General features: G+C 35.8%; 2 protein-coding genes across 3 annotated transcripts in view; one reads left to right on the forward strand and one right to left on the reverse strand.

The window, feature by feature from the left end:
• Positions 1-22,573, forward strand: part of CCDC167 (coiled-coil domain containing 167) — a 41,483-nt gene extending 18,910 nt beyond the window's left edge. Inside the window, exon 4 of one of the 2 annotated variants that reach the window (XM_026695404.2) lies at positions 3,893-5,604. In XM_026695404.2, coding sequence (XP_026551189.2) covers positions 3,893-3,996 — 104 coding nt within the window. In that variant the 3' untranslated portion in view covers positions 3,997-5,604. Of the gene's footprint in view, positions 1-3,892; positions 5,605-20,637 lie in introns of those variants that run through there. The other variant, XM_087935269.1, reaches the window with a different exon arrangement.
• The window catches only part of CMTR1 (cap methyltransferase 1), a 39,079-nt gene continuing 17,951 nt past the window's right edge, over positions 6,056-27,183 (reverse strand). Inside the window, exons 10-24 of the mRNA XM_026695585.2 lie at positions 27,007-27,125; positions 25,498-25,594; positions 24,605-24,737; positions 23,613-23,792; positions 22,130-22,186; positions 21,259-21,316; positions 19,742-19,810; positions 19,059-19,193; positions 18,445-18,567; positions 17,083-17,174; positions 16,676-16,744; positions 15,431-15,478; positions 14,253-14,365; positions 13,467-13,575; positions 6,056-8,535 (exon numbers count right to left, since the gene is read on the reverse strand). Of these exons, the coding sequence (XP_026551370.1) occupies positions 8,403-8,535; positions 13,467-13,575; positions 14,253-14,365; positions 15,431-15,478; positions 16,676-16,744; positions 17,083-17,174; positions 18,445-18,567; positions 19,059-19,193; positions 19,742-19,810; positions 21,259-21,316; positions 22,130-22,186; positions 23,613-23,792; positions 24,605-24,737; positions 25,498-25,594; positions 27,007-27,125 (1,535 nt within the window). The 3' untranslated portion in view covers positions 6,056-8,402. The remainder of the gene's footprint in view (positions 8,536-13,466; positions 13,576-14,252; positions 14,366-15,430; positions 15,479-16,675; positions 16,745-17,082; positions 17,175-18,444; positions 18,568-19,058; positions 19,194-19,741; positions 19,811-21,258; positions 21,317-22,129; positions 22,187-23,612; positions 23,793-24,604; positions 24,738-25,497; positions 25,595-27,006; positions 27,126-27,183) is intronic.

Genomic DNA, 27,183 nt, shown 5'->3' on the forward strand with positions numbered 1-27,183 from the left:
CTGTAGTGAAGTGATTTTAGTTCCATATCAGAAATAAGTACATGTGCTCTAAAAATACAACTGAAGAGAATTGTTGATTTTAATAAAGCTTTCTACAAGTTAAGGGCATTAACCTATCTTGAGAAAACAGGCTATAGACTATCTTCAGAAGCTAAATTATGTTCACTGCAAAGAAATCCTGCATTAGGTCTTCTTTATACTAAAGAGAGTACAAAATAGTCTTATCATATCTTGGCACTCCTTTTGTTCAACAAAAGGAAAAATGGTTGTTTAGTGATATCTGGTTTGTACAGGATACACTTCTGTCACCTTTGATTTGTCCAGCATAAAGGACTATAAATAGAAGCAGTGATGAGTCTTCCCAATTCTGGATGCCCTATGGTGACAGGATGCCCTGTGGCGCTTACGTTAGGTTCTGCATAAAACATTAAAAAGCATAACTAGAATAGTCTTCTGATAAAATAAGGGCACGACTCTTCCAAAATTGTGTTCATGTTTTCATTTGTGGAGACTCTGGATAGAAAAGAAGTCATTAGGGTAAATCTTTTTGGTTGAAGAGGAGCTACCTTTTACAGGTTGGGTAAATGTAATTTAGTGCATTCCTCATCATTGGCACGCTGTATGGCATTGCTGAGAGCTCTACTTCAGTTGCATTCAGGAGGGCTGTAGGTTCCCAGCACCTGGCTAAACTAAAACTTTAGTTTGTATCAAGACTCTGTCTTAAAATCTCCTACCCCAGAAAGGAGCACAATATCTTAGGATCAAAAGGTGATTGGAGACAGAGTTGAGTAATTGGCTGCGACAGCAGCAAGCAGCACAAAGATAAAGTCAATACAGCCTAATTGGGACGAAACTGAAAAGTCTCAGAACTCCTGCAAAGGAATTCACAGTCAGTAGTTGCTGTGAAGAATCAAAATATCTCCCTTCTTCCAAAGTGTTTCTCTGTAGCAGGAAATTTTCAAAGAACAGCATTGGAGTCCAGAATTCAGTTCAAAGGCATTCGTGGGGAAGAGCGCTGACACAAGGCGTCATCATGCCAGGAATTGGTTTTTCTTTTTTTGCATTTCAGAAGGGCACAGACTAGTTAACATTGCCTACAGCTGGAAAGAACACTCGAAAGGTTAAGCCATTTTTTAACTTGTGTTCGTGTATACACACACGCGAGCACACGGACTGTATTGGTCAGATGTTTATCATGGTAAATCAGCAAATTTAATTGTAAAATGCTAATTGAGCAACAGCTGCATTTTCCCAGTGACCCAAGTATTGAAAATTAGGCAAAGAAAAATGAGTGTGTTTAAAAAAATAAAAAAACATCAGAAGCAGCAAATTAGTTTCCAGACCTATTGTTTTGTTTTGTTGTTTTGCTCCTCCATAGATGCAGCACTGGGCTAGTACCTTTGACAGAGTAAATACTGCCTTAATTCTTGCTATTCTTTGCCTGTATGGAAAGGTCCTAATGGATAATTGTGTTTTCCTACAATCTCTCCTTGGCTATTTAGGTTGTACTGCCACCTGCTGGAATATTGAAAATTTCACTATATTTTTCACATTCTGTATTTCAAAATCTTTTTCAATACATAAGATTACATTTTATAATCTGAAAATAGCATCCATATTTGTAAGTGTCTGTAGTCTCCATGAAAATTCATTAGTGATTAAAAATCTGAATTACAAAATATGGGGCATTTTGTCTGCCTCATCTTGTGTATGATTTCAGACAACTACATGGTAATGGTCGTTAGCAATTATTTTCTAGGGCCCAATTAACTTTACATTCAAGATTTTCTAACAGTAGTTGAACTGTACTTTTTAAAATCTTTTTTTACCATCGTTCCACATATTCATGGTTCTAAGTTCATTTACAGTACAATTTTGTGATCTTTGTTTTTTATCATGCCCATATTAAATAAAAGCTTCCTTGGATTTCTGTAAATTTCCAAAATAAATACTTAATCTTTCCTATGCTTTCCTTTGCTTTCTTTGCACTGCTTGTTTTATAGGTAACTTTGTCCCTTTTTGCTCATCTGTGGAACTTACTAGTTAGGAAGGCAAATAGCCCTGGGTCCATGCTGAAGCTACTCAATTAATAGTAAATATATACTGTATGAATGCTTTAAAAAAACCACAAAGAACATTAATAACCTCCTTGCTGCAATATCACCTAGGTATGGTTCGGGATTCGGTTTTTCCCCCTAACAATTAATTTGCAGTATTTTCATGGCCACAATCAATACTACATTGTGAAAGAGTCAGCATTCAAAAGCTTTGGAGAACAAGGAGAAAGCATCCCATAATAAATCTGGAGCTGCCATTCAGCCAAGGGCTAGAGACCTTTTGCCCATGTTTTAATGCACTGAGCTCCTCTCACTAAAGCTACCTCCCTTAAGGAGCTGGCAAATACAAAGGGACATCTGCCTGAGCTGTTATATTAACACCCAAGACTTCCCATTAAAATCATACTCCTCTGGCAGTCCCAGGTTGAACCGCACTGACCTCTTCTGCCAGTGCAGTCAGTAACAATGATTCTGTTGTCAAATAAGCCATCCCCAAACTCTGACCTCTCCCAGAAATTACAAAAGCACTGAAATGGGCTCTGAATGGGCTTGATTGCTATATAACAGCAGAAAATAGATATATGAAAACGATATAGTGCAGAAGTAGAATAGCCTTTGACTTCATTTTAAAGTAGCTTTTTTATTACATTTGTATGTCACCCTTCCTCTGAGGAACTCTGAATATACAGGATGGAATCTAGCACCATTATTATAAAGTGGGATTTCTTTTACCCCTTTGGCAAGCCCTCATAACCTAGATTATATAGATCAGCCTGCACAATTCAATCAACCACCTCCCTACAATAATTCCTTTTGAAGTAACTTTTTCCTTCCTACTCAAGATATTTTGTGGCATATAAGTAGGTAAAATGCTGATGTAGGAATGAGGTCAAAAATCATGTTTAATTGTTAAGTCTTTAGGTGTTTCATGCCATTCTAGTGGTAACCCTAAAACGCTTTGCTCAAAGGTTTAAATGCTTTAAATTTGAGGGGGGTCACCTTAATCATTTGTTATTCTACTCCTATCCCCTAAGTTGCTGCCCTAAAAAATACATTTCAACCGTTTGAAATTTCAACCCTGTGAATATGTAAAGACATATTCTGTGTAAACCAGAGTAATCCTACCATCAATCGTCTTTTTTAAATCATGTAATGGCTTAAATTAAAATACATTTTATTTTTTTAAAAAAAACCTGTTCTCTACTTAATCTTAAAAGCATTAAGCAGAAGCCACAAGCTAAATGTATTGTCAGTATTCCAGCTTTAATTATATAAAGATACTTTGAACATCTTGAGATTTCCTTTCATGAAATACAGTTGATTAACCTTGTTCATCTTTTGAGAGCAGTAAGATACCAGTCAGACACACAGTACATAATAAACTAAAAGCTCACAATATTTAGAATAAGACTCTAGATTTCATGCTGAGCCCTATTCATGTTGTTATAAGTCAAGTGCCATGGAAAATTTACCCATGTGCAGAATACATGACAGAAAAAGAAAACTATAATAGGAAATTATAATATGGAGAAAGAATAGAACATTAATGATACTCCAAAGACAAGTGAAACTTGTTACTTAAGAAATGTTTAAATGGCCTTTGTTCTCCAAGTTCTACAACTGCAGCTGATGAGGTAACTTTCTCTCTCCCCCCAAAATCATGCCTCTTTTATTGTCCTGCTATATGGAGCTTAACACCTAAAATCCTAATGTTATCCAGTTTAGTAATACTGCAAAAGGCTTAAGACAGAGAACCTTAATATTTGAAACAAATTACATTTTATTTTGAGAAGTCTGTAATATCTTTACAATGTGCTACTTTTTTCCCTCCCCAGAGAAAGAGCTCAAAATGCTTCGTCATGAGAATCGGAAGACTGTAGCGCTTTCAGCAGCCATCATACTCTTAGTGTTTGTTATTTACACCTGCTGGACCATGTAACATTTAGGTGCTGAAATCTAATTACTTTAGACGGTGATGATTCTACCTCTTCCCAAATGTGTGCCAAGGGTAAGATCAGCTTTCCATACCAACTTGCTCTGCAACTTGGACCATCTTAGGATAGTCCTCACAAAGAACTTCAATAGAAAATTAACCAAGGACAAAGGGCGGGCTGAGTTGGACCTTCCAGCTGATGGCTAGGCAACGGGATTACGAGGGGCAGGTTAGTTGCACCCTGATTGTAGAATAGCCTTCAGAGACTGAGCTGGGGCCACTGTATTTTTTTTTAATGGCAGGCAATATATCTTTATAGAGGCTTCTATGTCTTTCATTAAGTCCTTTTAGTCATGTTAAAAATGTTTTTAATTCACATCGTTTTGTAAGCCAGCTGGCTACTAATTGTATTTTGTGAGCCAGTTGAGTACTTTTATCAAACTGTATTAATTTTTTAAGGGAAGAAGTTACTATATAATTTTGCCTATACCATCAATCCAAGTGATTATTAGTATTTGCATTTTGAACTGAAATAAAATGCAGAAATTTAACAATATATGTGCTTCCCTTTTCCCAAAAAACCCCTTTTTTCCTTTCCATTCTCCCCGGTCAGGTCTCATCAATTCTTTATCAGGAATGCTTTGTAATTCTCCTTCCTTTCTTGACTTTTAAGTTTTTCACCATGCTACAGTTAATTGACTTGACATTTTCCTGACTGCAACAATGCCTCAAGTTCAGTACCTATTAGCAGTACCTATTAGCACCTCAGTTGTTCAAGGAAGAAGGCATCTAATGCTGTCAAGCTGCTTTGTTTTGCTTTGGAAATACACTCCTTTTAGTTTCTGCTTCAAAAATGCGCTCAAACCTCGTTCCTTTTGTTTTCTGCTTTAGCAATATAACCATGACTCCCTCCTTTTGTGTCTGTGATTTAGTTACATCTCTCTATCCCAGAAAAGTATATAAATCACCTTTGAACTTTGTTGTTTTCAGTAAGAAAACAAATTCTATTCTTACTTCCTTGCAAATAAATAAATTGCCTGTGTGTGTCTGTTTAAATCCTTTTTCTTTAACATAATTTAAATGTTTAGGACTGCACATTTTAGAAATGACTTTAAAAAAGTGCTTCAGACCTGACATGATCTGAGCCCTTCTCTGTATATTAAAGCAGCCTATTTTTCAATCTTCTGTTTAAACCTTAAAAAGATACCACAGCTTTAAAGAGTCATCAATTCATCAAAGTTCACTATCACTCTTCAAGCAGCCTAACAATGTAATCAAGCATTTTGAAGATAAAATCCAAAAAGTTTACTTAAATATCAAAAGAGTTGCACAAAGCGAAAGAACTATTTCAGAAAGTCTGTCCATGCTTGAAGTGCTAAAAAAGCTGCCCTATTCTTCAATTATTCTGCATGCAGGCCCAAGTGGCTGTGCATAAACAGACCTTCAGATAACTTTTAAGGAGTCATGTGAGGCTTCCGAAGGACATGGTAATTCAAAGCTTTGAGGAGAGCTGCTTTGCTCATAGTGCAGTGGGCATTTATTTCAAATCTCTGTATATTCCAACTGTATACTCCGATTTCCACAAAAATAAAAAAATATGTTCTAATTTTGTAAAACAGTCCCCTTTGGGACAATTCACGAATATGTCTCTTTTCTGCAATCACTCAACAAATTATAGATAGGAAAACTATGTTGATGTATTTATATATTGCAAATAAAAAATGGCCTATTTTCTATAGTCTTCTATCAACTGTATTTCCTAAAATTTGACTACTACAGATTGAAATACTCCAGTGATGTTACAGAGAAGCTGCCTATTTTCTGATGGGGTTTTGGCTCTATAAGGGAAACACATATATTTTGCCCCAAATTTAAGCTTTTAAAACAATTTTTCTGTTTCCTAATGTTATCCCCAGATCTACCCTATGAAGCAGGTTGGCCTAAAACAGTGGCAGACGTAAAGTCACTCAGTGAGCTCCAGAGTCAAGTGGTGCCAAAACCTGTTCTTCCTCAGCCAAGGATGTATCACAAAGAGCTGGAATGTTTAAGCCAAAAAGAAAACACATTTCTAAATAAGGATTGTATTGGCAATGCAAAGAATGGACAAGAAATCATCACAACTGATACATGAGTTCAGAGAATACACACTGTAAACATTTCTTTCAGCAAGACATTTTTATCTCCTTCCCCTCACCTCAACCCTTCACAGACCAGTAAGAGAACAAACAAGAACAAGTTGAATTATCCACTGATCAAATCTTTCTAATTTTCTCTTTGTATTCTGGACATTTGGGCTCTGAATGAACATGAAGTCATTTTTCAGGACTGGTATAAATTTTGTTTTAAGGTTTCTAGGCACACACTCTTGTAAGATTTTTAAATCCCTTAAATAGTTTTCCTAGGAGAAGGCCACAAACCAGGGCCTCTAGTTACAGCCAAAGTGAATAAAGTGAAGGCAGATAATCTGTGTACCACTGAGACTCCATATACAAACTAATCTACCAATCACTCTTTAATAACAAACTAAAATCAATCTTGCAATGAAATCTTCCTTCTGAAATATAACTTGCAAAAAGCTTAACTAGAAATATAACCTGAAAAATTGATAACATCTGTTGTACTTAAAACAAAATGACTCTTTGACCTACTAGTTGCATCATGATAGTTAGGGGAAAAGTGACAAAGTCATCAAATTATTTTAAAACCAACACTGAACTGTAGATGTCAGAGATTATTTAACCGTTGTCACTTCCTATTGCAAATAAACACTCAATTTGCTGTTTTACCCTCTAGTCTGCTGAGGCAAACAATTGTATGGGAAGGCAATTTGTTTTGAAACATGGCCCATTCTTCCCAAAAGAATCTTAAAAGCTAAATCTTTGTTTTGGAATTCTCAAAAAGATTTAGCAAATCTCAGAACTGAATCTCCAATATTAAGTGCTTTTGTATACTTCAGCCTTTGAGAGAAATCAGGAGTTTTAAATTTCCATTCTTCCTGATATTTTTTTCAATACAGGAATCTAGAAATAAGATGGCATGAGATGATGGAAATTCAACTACCTAACTGCTATTGCTAAAGTGCAGTATTTACCTATACTATTCTTGAAGTGTCTCTGAAAGCTAGAACTATTTATTTTAGCTAAGATTAAGATTTACTGGCAGTGTGCAAACATTCTGAATTCAAAATATTTTGAGTTCAAAACTGGTTTCAAACATTCTAAAAGTGTTCTGTAACATCCCATTATAAGCATAAAACTATTTCAAACTTGAAGCAAAATTTGTTTTGAGACTTGAACAGTTCTAGTAAGAACAACCATTCTAAACTGAGAACAATTCTTTCATTTTCAAAACATCTTGAATTCACATATTTTGTCCATCTCTACAGTGTGTAGAATTTAAAATGTCTCCTGTGCTAGTCAACTTTAATGGAGAAAATCTATGGAGAAACTTTCCCACATCAAATCCATTTTTGATCATTTTCTTTAGGAGCTGAGACTTGGCTGATGCCTTCACTTACAGGGCAGTCACATTTCTTTTAAGACACAACCAAGGCACTGCTCACTCAATTACAAAGTCAATATCTTCCTGCCAATGTGTGCAAAGGTTCAGTTTGAAGTTTCTGAAGGCCAAAAGATGCTCTCTTTAGAAGTATGCAGCTTTTTCAGTGGATCTAGTTTATATAGTTCCTCTAAAGCCAATTCTCTACATTGCAAATCTACTTTCTGAAGGGAAAGTACTGGGTATAGAATTCAGAGAGGAAAATACTTGGATTGCCATATTTGAAGGTGGAGAGTGAGAAAAAGCTTAATATATTTACTTGCATAGAAGCATGAAAATCCAACTTTGATGAGAGTCACAAGTTATGTTGACAGCAAGTATATCTAAATTACTAATTCAAAAACTCTACCTTGTCTGGTTCCTTCCTGCTTAGACCTGAACTCTCAAAAATCTCTAGGCTGCATCTACAAGCCAAGTTACAAAAACCAAGTATGCTTCCCAGTAGATTCACAGAGAAAGGAACAAGAAAGATTACTATATTCATTTTTCTGTTCTCCTTTAAATAGTTTTGTCAAAAGTTGTCTGGCCTTCCATTTTACAAAATGCCACGTGTTCAGTGCATCCTCTTCTTTTGTTGCCTACTAGTAGAGCTCAGATGTCCGGGGGAGGGAAGCCCTAGAAGATCCAGTGATGATCCATTCAGAAGAACGTGCACTGCTTAAGTCTTAATGTGGCCAGGAAGCAGGTCCTTATATACTGCATGGTTTCCAATCCAAAGCTTTCTTCTATTTCTCTTGGACTGAGTCCTTATCATCCAATCGAACCACTTTGAAAAGTGTTTTTCTCCATAGCTCCCTGCTGACTATTCCATACCTGGGTCATTCCCCAAACCCTAAGATGTGATGAGACAGTAATCACAGGGTGAAATGTTGTCTGATGAAGGATAGAACAGTTTCTTTCGATAGTTTCTCTGAATCTTCTTTTTTCTGAGAGTCGTGCATTTTACCATCATCCCATTTCCAGAAGAGGCGACTAAAGTAACAAATGCTGCATGCAAAAGAGACAAAACAGTGTAAGTATTTGGCCCAACTGATGAAGAAATAAATGAATTTATTTCATTGGTAGATTTATAGACATCCTTTCCAGCATGATAGGGTAGTATATGGTCATTCCATTTTTCCTAGCAACAACTATAAGCAACGGGTTGGGCTGAAAGATAATGAATGGCATGCAAGTCACCACTGGAACCTTCATAACTATGGGTCTCCTTGATCCTAATCTAACAAAATACCATTGACACTGATTGCAGGTCTAAAGACCCCCAATCATGAACGTTTCTAATTTATCAAAAGTATCGGGGCAAATGCATGTCCCTGAGCCAGGTAATCATGGACTGTATTAGTTTAAATCGGCATAATTATTTAATGATTATTATGAGAGTTGACTCACTTATAGAATTATTGTTTTCATAAGCACAGCAACACCTATCACAATAAGCAAATGATAATATGCTAAATATCATGTAGCAGGGGGCCTGAAATATAAAAATGCTCATCTGAAACCCGATGTTCTGATCCAAAAGAACTTAACATTTATATCACACTGAGGCTCTTTTTATAGGCTTTTGACATGGTGTACAATTATTTTCAAAAAGAAAGAAATTATATATGCTTAATGGTATCTAGCCATATTAATAAAGGAGAATATTTGTAGCTCAGGGTTGACATGAGGAGTCTTTGGTGCTGAGCTTGTTTTCTTGCAGTTTTATTACCCAATCTAGGTAACATCACCAATGCTAATGACTGCTGATGTTACCTAGTTAGGGTAATGAAACACATGCAAGAAACTCATCCAAGAACTCATATCTAGCCATTTTTAAATCTGAGAAAATATCAAAAGCGTAGAAATTCTGTGTATAACTTCACAAATTAGATTATTTCTCATTCTGACATTTGGTTAGTTTACTAAAATTATATTATTAAGACCAAGACAATCCCTAAACTTAATCAACTTGTTCCTAAGCAGCTATAATGGATTAATGATAGTAAAGGAAAAAAGAAACAAGGTTGGAAAAACAGAATTATAGATTATTCATATTATTTTTATTCTTTCTTTAAAAAACCTGAATACAAGCAAATATACGGCAGAGAATAGTCTCTGAAATAAAGGAAACAGAAATTTATCTCCAAGGAATTTATGAAACCCTCACCTCTTCAGCTTTTATGGACACAGCAACCAACTCTAAAAACCAGGGGCAGGGAAATGAACCAATCAGAAGTATGACTAGGAACTATGTTAGGTTGCATTACCTATACCATGGCCTTTCCAGCATCTCCATTCTTGAGCTAGATGTTGACACTTACCTCCTATGGTTTCACACAACTAGACTGACTTAATTAATTTATTTTGGGGCATTATCTTTCTATTTCCCTATGAAAGTCCATAGTTAGCAAGGAAGGGAGAGGAAATCTGCCAACAACTGCAAAGTGGCAATGTCTATTTTATTTATTTATTTTGTCAAGCAATTGTAAGATAACAGGTATAAGGTATAAGTATAAACATAGTTATGAATACATGAAATGGATACATATAAGAAAAATAAAAGAAAAAAATAAAAGAAACAATTAAGCTGGATTTGCAGACTCAGAGCACTAGAAAGTCAGTATCTGATCAAAGATGGAGATTTTTTTGTCTTTACTCCAGTGCCTGAATTAAATGCCTAACATCACCTAGATCAAATATTCTGCAGAATCAGAAGGACTGCTACAGCAGACACCCAAACATAGACATAGAAGATAAAATCCCAGAAACTGTTTTATTTGTATATCAAGACTTAACATAGATGGATGGGATGACAGCCCAAACATAGAAATTGAGAATGTTCAAACATTTGGCAAGGGAAATGAAGTAAACTCCCAAGAATATATAAAATGGTTCAAACAGAAAGATTTGGCAAAACAAATGCAGTAGGAACTATAGCAATTTTCTAGATAAAAGAAACTGTAAATGCAGAACATTTTATACATATTTAAAAACTTAAAAACAAAAAGTTGTGTGCTCATGTAGGCACACCTGTCCCTTATTTTAAATCATCTTGTTGAATAAGTACTCCAGAGCTGAGATTTTCTTCTTGATTTGAGACGGCGGACAAATTGATAAAAACCAAGCATGAAATATATTTCTTCATAGCAAGAAATGTAACAGCCAGGTCCAACAATTACTGGCATTTAATATTCAGTCTATTTAGTTACAGTATTTAAGAGATTGATTACTGGACTCGAAACATTGTGTCAAGAACATATATCAGTGTCTAATTATAAACACACTAAAGCTCACATGGTAATGAAATGCATCCATTACTAAAATCACACTTAGAATAAATATAAAAATACCAGGACTGAAGAAGCTTCCTTCTCCCAGTGAAATACTGTCAGGAAAAGTATTTGGTGTGATCATAAAAGAAAAAAAAAATTTTTACACAACATTATTTACTGTGCTTAGCACAGAAAAGAAGCTCAAAGGATTCACAATATCTGTCAAAAGTCATCACTGAAAGAAAAAAACTAGAAACAAATTGGGGAGATCACAAATGTTGGCAGTCTTGGATGTGAGAACTGTATTTCACCTTCATTAAAAAGAGAAACTAAAGTAAGAATGAAATGTTCTCCATCCATCCAGTTATCCCTTTAAATGTTTTTTTTTTCAATATTCTTTTAATTTAAAAAATGGGAAGCTGCAATGTTGCAAAGATAAGCATTAATCTTTAGAATGTTTCTTGGAAAAAGTGCATCTGAATCTGCAAAAAAAAAAAAAAAAAAGTGGTGGCGGCAGCTCACTGTTCTGCTTGAAAGCACACGAATCTGCACTTTCTACATGGCAGAAAGTGTGACAGAAACCTAGAAGTGATAGCACAAAATAAGATGGCAAATAAGTGAAAGTTTTGTGAATATCCATAACCAGGATGGCAATCTATCTCCATTCCCACTTGAAATAATAGTAATTTTAGAAGCGCGCCCTCACCATGTTCTCAAAATTTCAAAAGTGCAAATATCGACTAAAAGATTTTCTGTCCCTGGCATGGACACAAAAGTGGGTAGAATGACAAAGAGTGGTAAGGAAGAGATGAGAAATGTTACAAATTAGGCGCTAGTACAATTGCTTAGACTATTTTGAGAAAATTGAGAAAAAAAGTTGTTCTTAAGTTCTTACAGAAATTCACGTGAGAGATCCAGAGAAAACCCTGAAGTTACAGAGTGAGAAAATGGAAGGAAAATTAGAGAGAAAATCAGAAAACTATGAATGAGAAAAGCATCTCTGAGAAATAAATCTGTACATCTCTAGCTGACAGGAAAACGAAAATCCAGACTTCCTTTATGGCATAAAAACTTGGCAGAGGAAAGTGAACAGTTGAGCATATTTCTTACAGAAAGCAGCTGCAAATTTAAAGGAAGTCCACAAGATCAAAGACTGTCATCTCAAAAGAATCTCAGGCAAGTAAATCAAAACAAGATTTTTTTCCCCAAAAAAAATACAAAACAGAAAGACTGAAGCTGATTGAAGGCTATAGAAACTCCACAAATCTAAGATCATAAAGGATTAGATTGGTTGTTAGAATTCGTTTCTTCCTTGACTGATAGAATTGTGTCCTGAGTGAACTCCTCTCAAGTACTGATCCGGGAAGGAATATTTCTTAAAAAAATATAATGAAATGACGAATTTCATTTAATCAAGAAGGGAAAGAGACATCCTATATTCATTTACAAAATACAGACTGAACAAAGCAATCTGCAAAATGTGCAAGCTGTAAAGCAAGCTGTACTTCACAAGGTTGCCTGCAAAATATCTTTAATGTGTCATCAGATGTAGAAAGCCATTTACAACTACAAAAAAAGCCCAGGCATCCAAGATGGTTCTTTGATAAAAGGAAGAATGATTGTAAAAGCACAGAAAAGAAGAGCTATGAATTAAAATATAATGTGAGCTCATTATAAATTATAAACAAAATTTAAATGGAGTTTTATTTATAAATGCTATAAAGAGTTTAACTGAAAAAAGTTGATGCAAACACAAATAGCAAATGCAGTAGGTGGTAAAATATACAGCAAACTAGCATCTGGGCCTATAAACCAAAGAGAGTTGCTACAGCTCATTAAAAAAATTAGAAACGAACCATGATGAACTGTCTTCTTACTTCTCTCTTAAAGTCTGAGGACTTCAAATTCGTAACTCACTCTCTTTGACCAGCAAGTTAGTCTGCAGGACCCAGCACAGAAAAACCCCTTTGCTTGGAATAATGAATTAATAATGCGTGTCTCTACTTTTGCTTATATGATTTCAATATTTTTTATTTGCTGTTTAAAGATATTATAAGCATCCAGAATTCCCAGCCACTGTCAGAAGTATTAAATGTCTTCCTTGGACTATTCTTACACTTGGAAAATAACTTCTGGTTTCCCACTCTTTAAATGCTAATATTTCAACCTTATAAAGTTTCACCAATTTCAATAAGAACCTAAGAGTCATCATTCTTTGAAGAAGCTAAAGAAATCTTAGCATAACTATATTCTGAAGGTGCCAAAAAAAAAACATTCTGTTATATAAAGTGATCTAAATTACATTTAATGTGTGCAATGTTTGTGAGAAATAAATTCCCTCAGTTCCCATGTGAATTCCGTTTCACCCTTTTTCCTGTCATAAAAGGATGAAAGCTGACAAGAATCAGGATCCAAGTGCCAGAATCTAAAATATCAGGGCTTATCAGACGAAACAAATTTGGTCAGAAAGGAATGCAATACTTTGGAAAGCATATTGGTTCAGAATTGTCTCATGGGTTTTTATTTGCTTTCATTGTTTTTAGAAATTAGTACAAACATTACAGAACAGAAGGGGAAATAAATAAATAAAAAGTTCTAATGTGACACTGCATTTAGCTTTCCCCTCCTGGATGAATTGCTACTTTTTGCAAATTCAATACTCACTGAAACGGTGCTACAGACTCTGGAGGCAGTTTGTATGTGGCATGCTGTGTTGTCTTATTGTAGAAAAACTTTTTGTTAGAGGTTTTGCTGAATGCCATTGTCCAGGGGTCTTTGAAGAAAATCAAGAAGATGGAATCAAAAAATGAAAGAGGAGAAAGAGACACATCAAAATTTCTAATTGTATTGTTCCTTTGTACCATTCTTAGCAACCAACTTAACAGATAAACTGTTGTTTGGCTAATGCAGCATAAGAACTTCAAAACAGAAAAATAGGTAATTTCCGTAGAACAGCAACCACACAATAATCGCAGTATAATACTTTATTTTTAAAAAATTCATAAGCAACCCTGCTTTGAACTAAAAGGTTGTGAAATAGTTTTGATGGCTGGCAAGGAACACAAATAGCATGTGAAGAAGCTAATTACAGCAAACTTCTTTCAGTATTTTGAAGTTCTTTTCAAGAAAATAAAGAGAAGAATCCAAGAAGCTATCCCTCGGCCTCTTAACATTTTCTATAAATTTTCTACCACCTCGGCTAGGAAGAAAAGACATTAAAACATATCAAGGGGGCAACAAATCAAGGAAATCCATGTTTGTTTTTTTCTCATTCTACAAAGCAAAAGTAATAAAAAGTGTCCTTACTTAATTTTCTCAACATCCACACACACACACACACACACACACACACACACACACACGTGACATTGACCCAACTACATATGCTCAAATTCCAGGCCTCAGGCTTGACTATTATATCAGACTTTGCATGAGTCGAAATTGATTTACCGCTGACAGTCCGAACGATGTACAATCCAAAAGGGACAAAATGCCTGTCATCACGGCCAGTGTACGATAGCTGTGAGATTCCACCTGAGCTCTTCATAACCTTCATTTCTAACCTAAGTTTACAAACATGTGAAGAGAAAAAAAAAAGAATAAGAATGAGAAACAATCAGTATCTTTGCATAAACTGTAAGAATCACATAAGCTCTGACAGTCAATATGATTTGACTTTGTCCAAGTGGACAAAGAGAACTAGTTTAAATTCTCGTTCAATACAAGTTCAGCGTCAGGCAAATTAATTCAACACCTTAGCTCTCTCTCACACAAATAGTGATTTATCTCAGACAGATGCTGTAAAGATGAAGAAATCATAAGGTGGGTGGGTCCACAATTTTTGGATGAAGCTTGGTACCCATTTCTTTTTTTAAAGGTAGAATTCTATTCTCCTCAAAGAATTGGAATCTAGGCCTAACATTATGATGCACCTTCCAAGTTCAACATGAAACCCCGTCGTAAAACATGGCTGCTGGTGTGTAGTCTGAAGCCTCAAGAACTGCAGACCCAATAGAAATCCCCATAATAATTTGAAGTGTGAAGTTTGAGGAAATAACTTTCTCATCCATTTCCAGAGATTAGTAGAACCTTGAGACCGTTACATTCATTGGAGATTGGCAGAATGCCTGCAAAGGCTTTGAAAGAGGGTACTGAGGGACTCCGAATATTATAAAGTATAATAAGCATAAAAACTGTGAGGGGAACTAAAGTCGAATTCTTCCATGAATCTCTGCCATAAGAGAAATTCATAGCTTATAATAGGTAAAGTGATGAGGAATGTTGATGAATGATTTTTTAGCCCTAAGTATGACCACATCCAGATTAAACTGATTTTTTAAAAAAACAAAGAACAGACATTTTTTACAATAGGTAAGCATCTACCCCACTCTTGTTTTAGGCAAGAGTGACAATATAATAACAATACAATACCGTGGGTTTTTTTTAACCCTATTGATTTGACAACAAGGAATAAATGATTTTCCTTCCAATATACACTCTATACCTTTTCTTTTTTTTACAGTTTGATCAATCAGAACTTAATAGTACTGCTTTTCCAAACAGTAACAGAATTCTGAGTTTTCAATCTGCAAATTAAATTACGTTAAAAAAAAATGCTGAGGACTTACCTCAGAAAGATCTTTTCCATATCCTCTAGTCTGTAAACTTCCTTCACTCTGTGGGAAAATCAGTAAGCTGGATATGTAAGCTCCAACCCTTAATTGTATCTATATTTCCTATAACCCCCTTCTAGACAGAGTTGGGAAGAAGCTATAGAACTTTTGCTGAATATTTTTAATGCCTTGCCCTATAACTGTATGATGACCCCACAAAAAAAAGAGAGAAACTGCAGCCTTCGTGATTAAAGAGAAAAGATTGAAAAAGACTAAAAAATACAATATATAATGTACCACAAAGAGTAACTGAACATAGCTTTTAAATATTGTTTCATTCTCAAGATCATTATAGAATTGAATCTATAGATCTAAAAAATTCTGGACAGCAAAAACACCAATCCACTTGGTAATTCCAGATAGCAAAGTCAAACCATTCTGCTGAGCATGAAACAAAGTTAACCTTGCCATAAAAATTGTGGCTAGACAGAAAAATGCAGAATTATTTGTGTAGAGAAAATTAAAGCTGGCTTTTTGAAAGTCTGTTCCAACATTATATAGTACATGCTAAATAGACATCAGATAACAGATAATCAGAAGGGACCTTGGAAGGGACCTTGTAGGTCATCTAGTCCAACCCCCTGCCCAAGCAGGAGACCCTACACCATTTCTGACAGATGGGAGTCCAATCTCTTGAAAGTCTCAAGGGATGGTGCTCCCGCAACAAACGGGCTTGCTTTTGGGAGAGATGCTTTGGGGTCAGTGGGGACTGCAAGTGTCTTGATGCATTCCTGTAGTGTTCTTGGCAAAGATTTTTCAGAAATAGTTTGCACTGCCTGCTTTCTGGGACCGAGAGAGAGGGACTTATCCAAGGTTATGCAGCTGGCTTTGTGTCTAAAGTGGAACTCACCCAGTTTCAAGCCTAATGTTTTAACCACTACACCAAATATGCTTTCTTTAAAAAGCTTTACTTTATATAATCTGCTTCTAAAGTTGCTCTTAGTGATGAACAGGCTGTGGCCTCCATCTAGCCTTCCACTTTGCCATGGAATTTATATAGACTGTGTCTTCAGTCTTTCTTCCAGTTTATTCCCGACATGAAAGTCCTCCCAAAGTGAACTGAAAAAGCCTTCTCAGCAGGCCAACCCCACTTGTACCCTTTGTCATTGTCCAATGGCAATAGAAAACATCAAAACTCTGTTCATTATACTTCATCCTCATAACCTCAAAGCCAAGAAGAATCCAAGAAGACTTGTTCACCTGATGGGGCTCATATCTGGGCGGCTAGGTTTAGAGACAGCTTTCACAAACTTTTCTGCAAGCTGAATTCTGCAATCAGAAAAAGAGGTTTATACATGGTACGGTATTGGAAATGACAATTAGTAAAACTTATATGAGAACTTTCTGCAGTGTCTCCCAAAACAAACATAAAAAAATGATTGGATTTAATAATTCAGGCCTCTTCTGAAGAAAGGTGATTAGCAGTTACCTAGTCTTCTTTCCTACAGGCATGTCTCCTTTGATAAAGTGGACAAAAAGAAAACACAAAGGTTTGCTTCTAATATTGATCTGAAGAACTGTCTTGAACAGTGCAGATGAAAAGTAAAAAGCAGCCCCATTATCTCACAAAAATATTTATGCAATGGTCTACCCAAACTCTAACTTACCGCTGATTGAAATGCTGTTCTCTAACATCACTGCCATTCAGCACCAAAGCATCCAAGATGTGAATGGCATGGATTTTTCGCCGGGCTTTGCCCTAGGAAAAAAAGGGAATTAGGAACATCTCAAAGTGCTACTCCTTGCAAAATTATGCATATCTGCCTAGAGTGGTAGTCCTCATGACTGGCCAGAGTTTATTTATTAAATTTATATGTCACCCATCTCACTTTTTTTAGCAACTGGGGGGCGGCTGAATCTAAATTTTTGTCTTTTTTAAAATTTGTACCACTATGCAGATTTTGAGGCAGAACGTTGGAGAGACTTTAGTTCAGCTGGAAGATACTCAGAAGAGATTGCAGTAAATTGGGATCCAAAATTCAGTCATTAAGTGAAACTGTACTTAATCTCACTTTGGGGTTATTGTTGTTTTTTCTTTACCGACCTGCAAAATTCATAAATGCAAGGATTGGTCATATTTTCCATCAATGTCATAACTGTTAACAGCTGCTATAGGAGCCAGTTGCTAAGTGAGATCTACTTGCATTCAATCTCACTATTTATTTCAGTGAGATTAAACAGCACATTTTTTTAATCAAAAGATGCCCCTATCAATTTCTCTCCACTACCTTCTCTGGAGGCTAAAAGTAATTTTATCTTCTGACTGGCTCTTATATATTCTTGGGGTTTTTTTCCTTTTATTGATGTTTTATTTTATGGTGTGGCTTTGGATTTACAGACACTTTTAGAGCCAATGAAATCATTTTTCTCGAATTATCATGCCTGCAAATGCAAAACCACTCTGCCGTGGAAGTATGCGATCTGAATCTGTTCAGCCACTGGGTCAACACTTCAACCGCCACACCTGTTTGGCCCAGAGATAAGATACATCACGGAGCTTTTCTCTGAGACTCTCTCTGTTTTTCAACTAAGTGATGCTTATTTTAGGGATTATACTACAGGCTTTATGTGTTTTTCCTATATCAAAGTAGTGGAAACAATGTCATTACTTTTTTGTATTGCGTCCACAGTTAGTCCACCTGTTTTTGGCCAGTGTTTCTCAACTTCAGCAACTTTTAGATATGTGGATTTCAGCTCCCTTAGTTCCCAGCAGTCTATGCATCTTAAAATTGCTGAGGCTGAGAAACTCGTAGCTAAACATAAGCAATCTTTTTTTCTATTAAGGGCTAGATATCCTGAGGGACAATTTACTGGGAGCTGCACAGTGGTTATAAATGGGACCAGCAGAAAGACTGGTTAGGAACTATGCCTTTTCTCTCTCTCCCCTATCTTTTCATCCATCACATTTGTTCAGTGAAGGAAACAGGGCAAAAACATTTTAGGGAAAAACATCTCTGAAGGTCACCGACCTCTCCTTTCAGCTCAGGAACAATTTCCACACAAAGAAGTGTGTCCCGTGGCAGTTCTATCTTTAGTTCCAGTTTGGTCCAGCGATCCGATTGGTGACCAAGCCAAGTGTATATGTGAGACTTCTGCATATAAGCAATAAAGGAGGTAGCCAGATTAGAGGCAGAAGCAATACACTGAAGAAACAACCTGCTCTCAAGCAGTTTGTAGTATAACAGGTGAAAGAAATGTACATCCAAACTGGGATGATATTTTAAGAAAGATATCAAAGAGATGTTATTAGGAAAGAAAATAAACATTCAGTTTACTTAACAAGCCTCTCTAACTATTCCCAAAAATGTGATTTAATTTCACATAAGAAATATTAATTATTTTAACAAAACATTGATCAAATAAGAGGCTTTTCATCAATTTATGAAACAAAGTTTTCATTTATCTTCAAAATGACAAGGACCACCAGTCAAACTACCATCTGGGTAACTTTGTTTGTGTTGACTCCTGGCGATCACCTGGACAGCCAGAAAGAAAAATATACCTAATCTTAACAAATTCCATGTTATTTAAAATATACTATTTCACCTACTGATATTAACCAATATGCTTAATTATCACATACCCCTAATGATAAAAGGAACTTCTGATCATCACTTCCCGATACCATGCATCTGTAGTCCAACACTGGTCGAATTTTGTGCAAAGTTTTCGAGTTGAGAGGAGTTGATTTATAACTAAAGATCTCTATGTTAGTACCCTAAAGCAAAAATTGAAAGAGACAGAAAGAAAGAGAATTCCATGATTTATTTCAATATGGTGACCTCCAGAGATCTGATCTGTAACTTTCATCAGTCACGTCTACTGAGCAAGCTGACCAAGCATAATGAGAGTATCTGAAAGAGACTAAGTTGAAGAAAGTAAAGGGCTAAATCTACAACTGGCATTAAAATACATTACTATGCTTTATGTACTGAAATAGCACAATGTGCTACCTTCAGAGCCTATCAGCACGATAAAAGCTTATCAGCCTAGCTATCTTAGCATAAAGAACTTCCATGAAGCTTGTTCCCTCTTTATATTTTCCTTTTCCTATAGTTTTAGAAAAGGCTCAAGTCATTGCATCTAACCATAGTAATTAAGTGAAAGCTTTTCACAGTGCATTTCAAGCCAGCAGCTTTACAGGAATGTTAACCAAACAGCATTAAGTCTGGGCGGATTTTTTTTAATCTTTGCTTTCTATGAATGGCACCATAAAGGGCACGGATGTCATCTGAATATCTCACTAAACAGGGAAAAAATTCTTACCTGAGTTAGTTCATAGAATTTGGACAAGGGATCAGAAGAGAATGGAGCAATTCGGGCTTGGTCTGGAATCTAGAAAGATTAAAAATTTAGTTAGTTTAAAATGATAAATTGCCTACATTATCCTGATTTTTATATTAAGCAAAGAAAAAAAGCAAGGCATTTTACTATAAAGAAAAAATATCAGACAATTTTATTCTAGTAGATATTATTGTTAAATCAGATATTCTTTTTCTGCCTATATTTTTTATCTTCTCAATCCTCCTTCTTCATGAATCCCACACAAAGAACAATGGGGATTTTCTATTATAATAAGTTACCTGTGTGGCCTTTGTCCATGCCTGAAATTATCCAAAAGAATTGGGCAATTCATTTAAACATGAATGAAAATAAGAGTTCCTTTTCAAATCACTAAAATACTTTTCATACCATACATTATTAGCTATAAAACATGCTGCAATAAAAATCCCCCAAATCCAAGAACCATGCAGAGAAACCAACCTGCAATGAATCTATTAGTTCCCTTCAACTATTAGCAATAAATTATATTTAATTCTGCTGCATTATCTACTCTGTAATTTCAATGAATATTTATTTATACTTGACAAAATACCCTTACATAACAGATTCCAAACCTAAAATGTTTCAGAGATGCTTGCAAATTCTCTATTTGGAGATATCACAACAATATCAAGATTTATTTTTAAACTTTGGGATAATTACTCAAGAAAACACTGTATTCCTCGCTTATAATTATATTTTTATAGATCAATGACACTATACAACATTGTTATCATAATACCTGCATCATTCAGGATGCCAAAAGTTTTGTTGTGATTATAATAATGGGATAATTTAGATAGCAATTTTATTCTTGTTTCCTTTCTCCAAAAAACAAGGAACATGTTTTTCAACTCTCTCCTTCATCCTTCCAGTCAACTGGACCAGTCAGTAGTCTTTCTTCCTCAACAATGAGTGCCCATCCCACCAGAGCTCCAGGAACAAGAAATTGCAATCTCCAGGTTCTGTGTTTTTTATGAACAGAACTGGGTTTCTTTTACTCTCACAGAAACTAGCAGAACAAGCTGCCATCCGAGGAAGAAGCAGGATTTTCAATTCAGAGATTAAATGTTATCATCCCAAGTCTTTTCTGCAGTGATAGCAGTGAAAAGAAGAATAACTGGTAAAATGATAAGACTTCATCTGTAAAATAGTAATTGTCAGCTGCGTTTCAGACATATTAAGGAGGATTGTGTCAATTAGATGAAGACAATACAGCTAGTTTAAGAAAAACCTAAATAATACCAGACTAGGTCAATTTGTACCTGCAATGTTACTAAAACTGACTCAATTGGTTGTGAAGAGTCATACCTCTTGACCTTCTAAAGACAAAATCATCTTTTCTGGCAGAGAATATATGATGTTCTTATTTGGAGAGTAGAATCCTAGTTCTTATATCAAGAAAGTTGAGAGCCACAAAATATGGTGGGTGTAATATTTTGCTTCTTTGTCTTACTCACCCCCCAAAGTCGGAGGCATTCTTTTCGGATATCAGCCTGACGTGGTTCATTCAAAGTCCTAAAAGAATATAAAAGGGTCTAAATCTTCCACCAGAAAGATGCTTGAGATTCTTTTTACCCCACCTACTCAATGATAACTTATTACTAACCGTTCATCTAGTCATTGAGTCACATTGCTTGAATTGGGTGACCTTATGAATAGATAATACACACAAAAAAAACAATACAGGTGGACTCAATTCACAACGGTCGCATTAGCACCCAAAATTACAACAGACCTACCTTGGTGCTATTTACGACCCAGATTCAAACTTCCAACAGTCACACACACACACACACACACACACACGACTGATCTACAGACACTTGACAACACAGCCACATTTTATAACCATCATGACTTACGACAACAATCAGCAGATTTCATTATGGTTGTAATTTGAGGACTACCTGAAGTTTTTGAAACCCAAGGCTTCCTCACATATAAACTTGTTTCCCTACTAATATGGCATTCTTGCTTTTGAAAAAAAAATCAATCTATAGTAGCTCAAATAAGAAAAAGCCAACCTACCATATTACAGATTTGGGCCATAAAAAACACTGCTTCTACCGAAGGAAAATCAATAGGACAAATTTAGTGACAACACACTAGGTAGGGCCCAGTGACTTGAAAAATAATAAAATCCTACTAAATTTACTCTAAATCAGTCCCACTGTAATGATATCATGGCTAAATTTGTATCTAACCACTACAAATGAAGATTATATTCATGAGGCTAGCTATGAATGTCAAATAATCCACACATTAATTTTCAGTAAAATCCTTAACTATAGTTTTGTAGAACACTTGGAAAATATCAAATCTACTTACGTGTCTTGAACAAAGGCACGAATTTTGGCCAGGGCTTTAATCTGAACAGCACAGAATCTGCAAGAGAAAACAGGTCTATTCTAGAGCATTCAGAGTAACTTGTTAAATGGAAGTCTTATGAATCAAAATATGAATTAAAAAATAAAGAGGCAGAACACAAATAAAACATGTAGATTTGTACTACATTATAATGAATTATATTGCACTGGTACTGTTAGAAATTGAAGAGCATTTCATTTACACTTTTTGCTCATGATATTTTTCACTGCATCTAATTTATAATATTACTGCACATTTTAAATAGGTGTGACTTGTGGACTTCAACTCCCAGAATTCCTGAGCAAACATGTCTGGAGGAAGAATTCTGGGAGTTGAAGTCCACAAGTCTTAAAGCTGTCAAGTTTGGATACCCCTGAACTACATAAATATCATAACTTTTTAACATTTCGTTTGTTTCATTTGCACAACAGGGATGCCTACCCCTCCCAAAATCTGAAACCAATGCTTCAGGCAGCAAAATAGTAGCACTTCACTGTTATTCATTAAAATAGAACCTCTCTTTCGGATATCACATTCGGATATCACAGAAGCACAAAAGAAGTCTTGGCTACTTTAACACAGAAGAATAGAAAAATGAAGTGTCTATTCTCATAGTACAGAAGGGTGTTTGAAGTAGTTCTTTCAAATCGTTTTCAAAGTGTGCACTAACTCACTGCAGAATAGGGGACACAATTGGCCTCCCCAAACCTTGGGAAAGCCTGGCCTCAGTAGATAAGGAATTGGATATAATATTCTGTTTCACCACTTGCCTTTTGCCAAACATACACAATGACTTAGCTTCTTTGGTTTAAGAAAAAAATTATGAGTCTTGGAAATTCTTGCCTATGATATCAGAATGGAAGACTAAAATTGGAGAAAATGCTGCAATTGGAAGTATATATTCACAATAGAAGTTTAACTATTCAAGCAGGAGGGCTTACTTATATACAAAATGTCACAAAGCAAAGCAGATCTGGATACCTGGAATATGGTTTCAGGGCTCCAACAGACACTAACATCTACTAATGCTTGGTTAAAGTTCTACTATTTAATTCATGGCCAGCAGTTAGGGTTATAAATAGAAGGGGATGGGAGAATATGTAATTAAAAAGTGTTTATCTTTTTTTACTACGTTTTAAAATCCAGACATAGTCTTCTTCATATCATATTCCTTTCTTTGCATTTTATTATTTGTTTTTCTCCTCTCTGGATTTCAGTATTTTAACAATAAACACATGGATGAAAAAAGAAAAAAAGTATCTTATAAGGTAGGGTCTTATGCAAACCATTAAATTTAAAAAGATATTCAGTGAAGTGATTGATAATTTTCAGATAGTAAAAATAACTTGGTAAAATCACTAACAAAAAGAGTGCCACTATCCAAAGGCAAATCCTTTATTTTTCCTGCAGATATGTTTTTCTCTCTCTCAATGTATTAACTCACCTTTCATTTGAGCGGATCATGTAGTGATAGAAATCATGATCGTCTCTGATTACTTCCAAAGGAACAACAAGATTAACATCTTGGTCAGAGTTGCGTAGTTGGTTGATTTTGATGTTCACTGTGAAAAGATAGTCTCTCACTTCTTCGATTCCAGCTTTTAAGCCACGGCATACCACATACCTGTAGAGGCACAAAAGACTTTCTTCCTTGTTCTGTGTGGGTTTGAGGTTTTTGCAAAATGACTAATACCTTTTGCTAGATTATAAGGGAAACTCATGCATATATGTTTCTGAAGAAACATAAATCATGCTATTAGAAAGGTATTTCTTGTAGTCTAGGGTTTTTGAAGGACAATAGCTCCAGAATCATCCAAGACTTTCCCTGACATTGCTATTTTTCCAAACTATTTGCAGGTGACAGAAAAGAAACTGCAGGAACTAACTGTGAGCTCTATTAATTGTTGATTATGGTAACTTTGTCCCATTCATACTTTAATATGCCACCAATGTTAAGCTATTGTAGCTAATTCAAACATTTCCTAAATGATTACTTATATATATATATATTTATTTTCTGAAGCCTGATGATGGCAGATGAGATTCAGCCGAAACGTTGCTACAACTTTAAAAGCACAACTACGATGACGTGGGAAAATACCCGAACAAAGCTGAATAACATACATGTAAGTACCCGCGAAAACTTAAGAAAACAAATGTGTGTGTGTGTGTGTGTGTGTGTGTGTGTGTGTGTGTGTTAAAAAAGCAAAAAGAAAAGATCAAACATAGTCTGGTGGCAAACAGAACAAACTTTTATCCAGTGCCCTTTGCCTTCCCCCAACTATCTTATATGGTTCTTTCTCTGATTCCAAGAATGGGAAATTCACAACCAAAATCAGTCATAAAACATGTGTCAAGATTGCAACTACATCAAATCTTTTATCACTGTTTCCTCATTCAAGCCGATTAATTGTCTTCGCATTTCTCACATCTCACCTTTCTGAATTGGCAGGACGGCTTGTCACAGGTTTGAAGATTGATACACATTCAAAGCAGCAATACAACAAATACACAAGGCCAACACTGAATGGTGTGAATAAGTCAAAGGTTTTGCAGATAAAGTGCCCTCCTGGAGAAAAAAAAACAATCAAAAGGAAAAAATGCATACTACTTTATATTCTATCTTTCCATCCAGAAATTGAGTTTATCTTTCTGAAACATAAATGAAACCAAGACAGAAGAATGCTTTGGCTGTAGCTCCTTAATGAATCTGTGCTCATCAAAGAACCAAGTGTATGTTTTCTCATTCTGTCCCAAGCTTTATTAGCTACATAATTCATCATAGCAGTAAAGCCTTACCAACAGACATCTTGAAAAACTAAACTCTGAAGAACTTGATGATATGGTGACCAGTCATGGCCAGGGTTGCACAAATCCATCTAATTCTAATTGTGCTCTTTCTTGTTTCATGAAAGCCTGTTCAGGCATATCTTATTCAGATTACTGCAATGCACTCTACATGGGGCTACCTTTGAATGCATTCAGAAGCTACAAATTGTCCAGCTTGCAAGGGCATAAGTAGTTATGGACACCCCACAATACATCCATGTAATGCTATTACTATAAAGGCCTCTATTATCCTGCTACAAGAATATCTACATATATCTAAACACATTTTAAAAACAGCAATTCACAATTACAAAAAATAAAATAAAAAAACTAAAACAGCCCAAACTGGAGAACCTTGTCACTTATAGTCCAAAACTTGCATAAATATTTTCAAAGGAAATGCTTCATAAACAGAGAAAGACAAGGCAGACTGGAGAATATCTAACACCAAAATCACAGAGGAGGATAAAATATAAAGGTAAGGCAAAATGGGACAGCACCTGTCCGTATAACAGAGAGTCCTGTGAGGAATTGACAAAGTGTCAGCTGCTTGCTTAGGATCTCTTGGATGTTTTCCTGTCCTTCTACTGAGAAGCCCTGAAACGCACAAGGTTAAATGCACAATGGTTTAATATCACCATCTATATGATTAAAAAATAATGGCTCTTCAGGTTTTTTAGTGCTATCTTCCAACCAATCCACCATCAGTACTAATCTGTCCTTCTCTGGAGTGCCAAGCTTCACCTTGGCCGGGCAAAACATTGCTGCCACTTTCTCATCTATCTCTTACCAACACCAACCACAGAAGATTATGCTTGTTGCCTTTCTGCTCCCTTCAATTATTATAGCACCAAATGACAACTGAGATATGTAGATTTGGGGAGGAGGGAGACAAGAGAAAATAAAAGCAGTAGTGAAGTATCTTCTCTCTGTTTATAAGCTGATAGGCATCATCTGTCTAAAGCAGTGCCCCCCCCGCCCTTTTGGGCACCAGGGACCTGTTCCATGGAGAAAGGTTTTTCCGTGGACCGGAGAGGGTATAGTTTTGTATGCTGCCTGCATCCCACAGAGGGGGCTTTGCTTGTTTGCACAGCCCAGTTGCTGGCATAAAGGATAATTTTACCTCATTTTTCTGTATAATCGTATTGGCAATACTCACTGAACATTCTGGGAGTTGCTGCCCATATGTAGATCAGGGGTTATTTTATAATAATTTTTAAGGAACCACTGCTAGTCTATTGTTTTGGTTTTCGATGACTAGGTCAATGGCCAAGGTTATTCTGACGGAGGGCAGCAGCACTCAGGTCTTGTACACTTGAGGCATTTATGGAAAGGAAAAGAATGGAGTTCAGATTCCTGTTATCACTAGAGAGTCCTTTGGAACTTGGACATTAATGGGAAATGATAATTGACTTTTCATTGAGTTTCACAGGCTCTTGATTCCAGAGTTTGATGCGTTATTAAATAAAGGCATATCCCTCTGGGATAGATTGACTATGCACAGTTGTCCATATAATCCCAGGAATCAAGTTCAATTCAAAGGTAATTATAGCAGCTAGATAAAATTTGTCAACTATATCTCAGACCTTTCACAAAACGTCCTTCTCTTGAACAAAATGTATTTTTTGAAGTGTTTTGCTTCACTTAAGACATAAAAATATGGTTTATTAACTGCAAATAAAGGTTTCGTATCTACACTCAACAAGATCAGCAATATAGTTACATTGAAGTGTTACTTTCTCAAGGACATCTGTAACAAACAATTTGGTGACATTCAGTGAACATGTGTGTGCATACACACACACACACACACACACACACACATTTTTCCTTTCCACACAGTTCATTAATCCAGTTCCAGGATAAAACAGAACGATCCATGAAGTAGCTGCAAAGGCAAGCTAGCATTATGATTATTTTCCTAATTTGACTGCATGTCATAGCATGCTATGAAAGAGAAGCTGCAGATAATGCCCACAGGATAAAAGGAAAAGAAAAAAACAACGTACCCCATCGGCCATTAAGAAATGCACCCCCTTCTGATCTGTGTTGTCCAGCACAAACTGCTGAAAGGCAGATATGTTCTCAGGACGGGTGATGTCGCCATCTCCCTCAATACCCCCTTCACCTAAGTGGGAAAACAAGGATTTTGATTTTGAAATTAATACTTACAAAGAATCATTTTT

Source organism: Pseudonaja textilis, chromosome 1 (genome assembly GCF_049901715.1).
Source record: "Pseudonaja textilis isolate UNSWEBS1 chromosome 1, rPseTex1.2, whole genome shotgun sequence".
In the NCBI taxonomy this organism is placed as follows: Eukaryota; Metazoa; Chordata; class Lepidosauria; order Squamata; family Elapidae; genus Pseudonaja; species Pseudonaja textilis.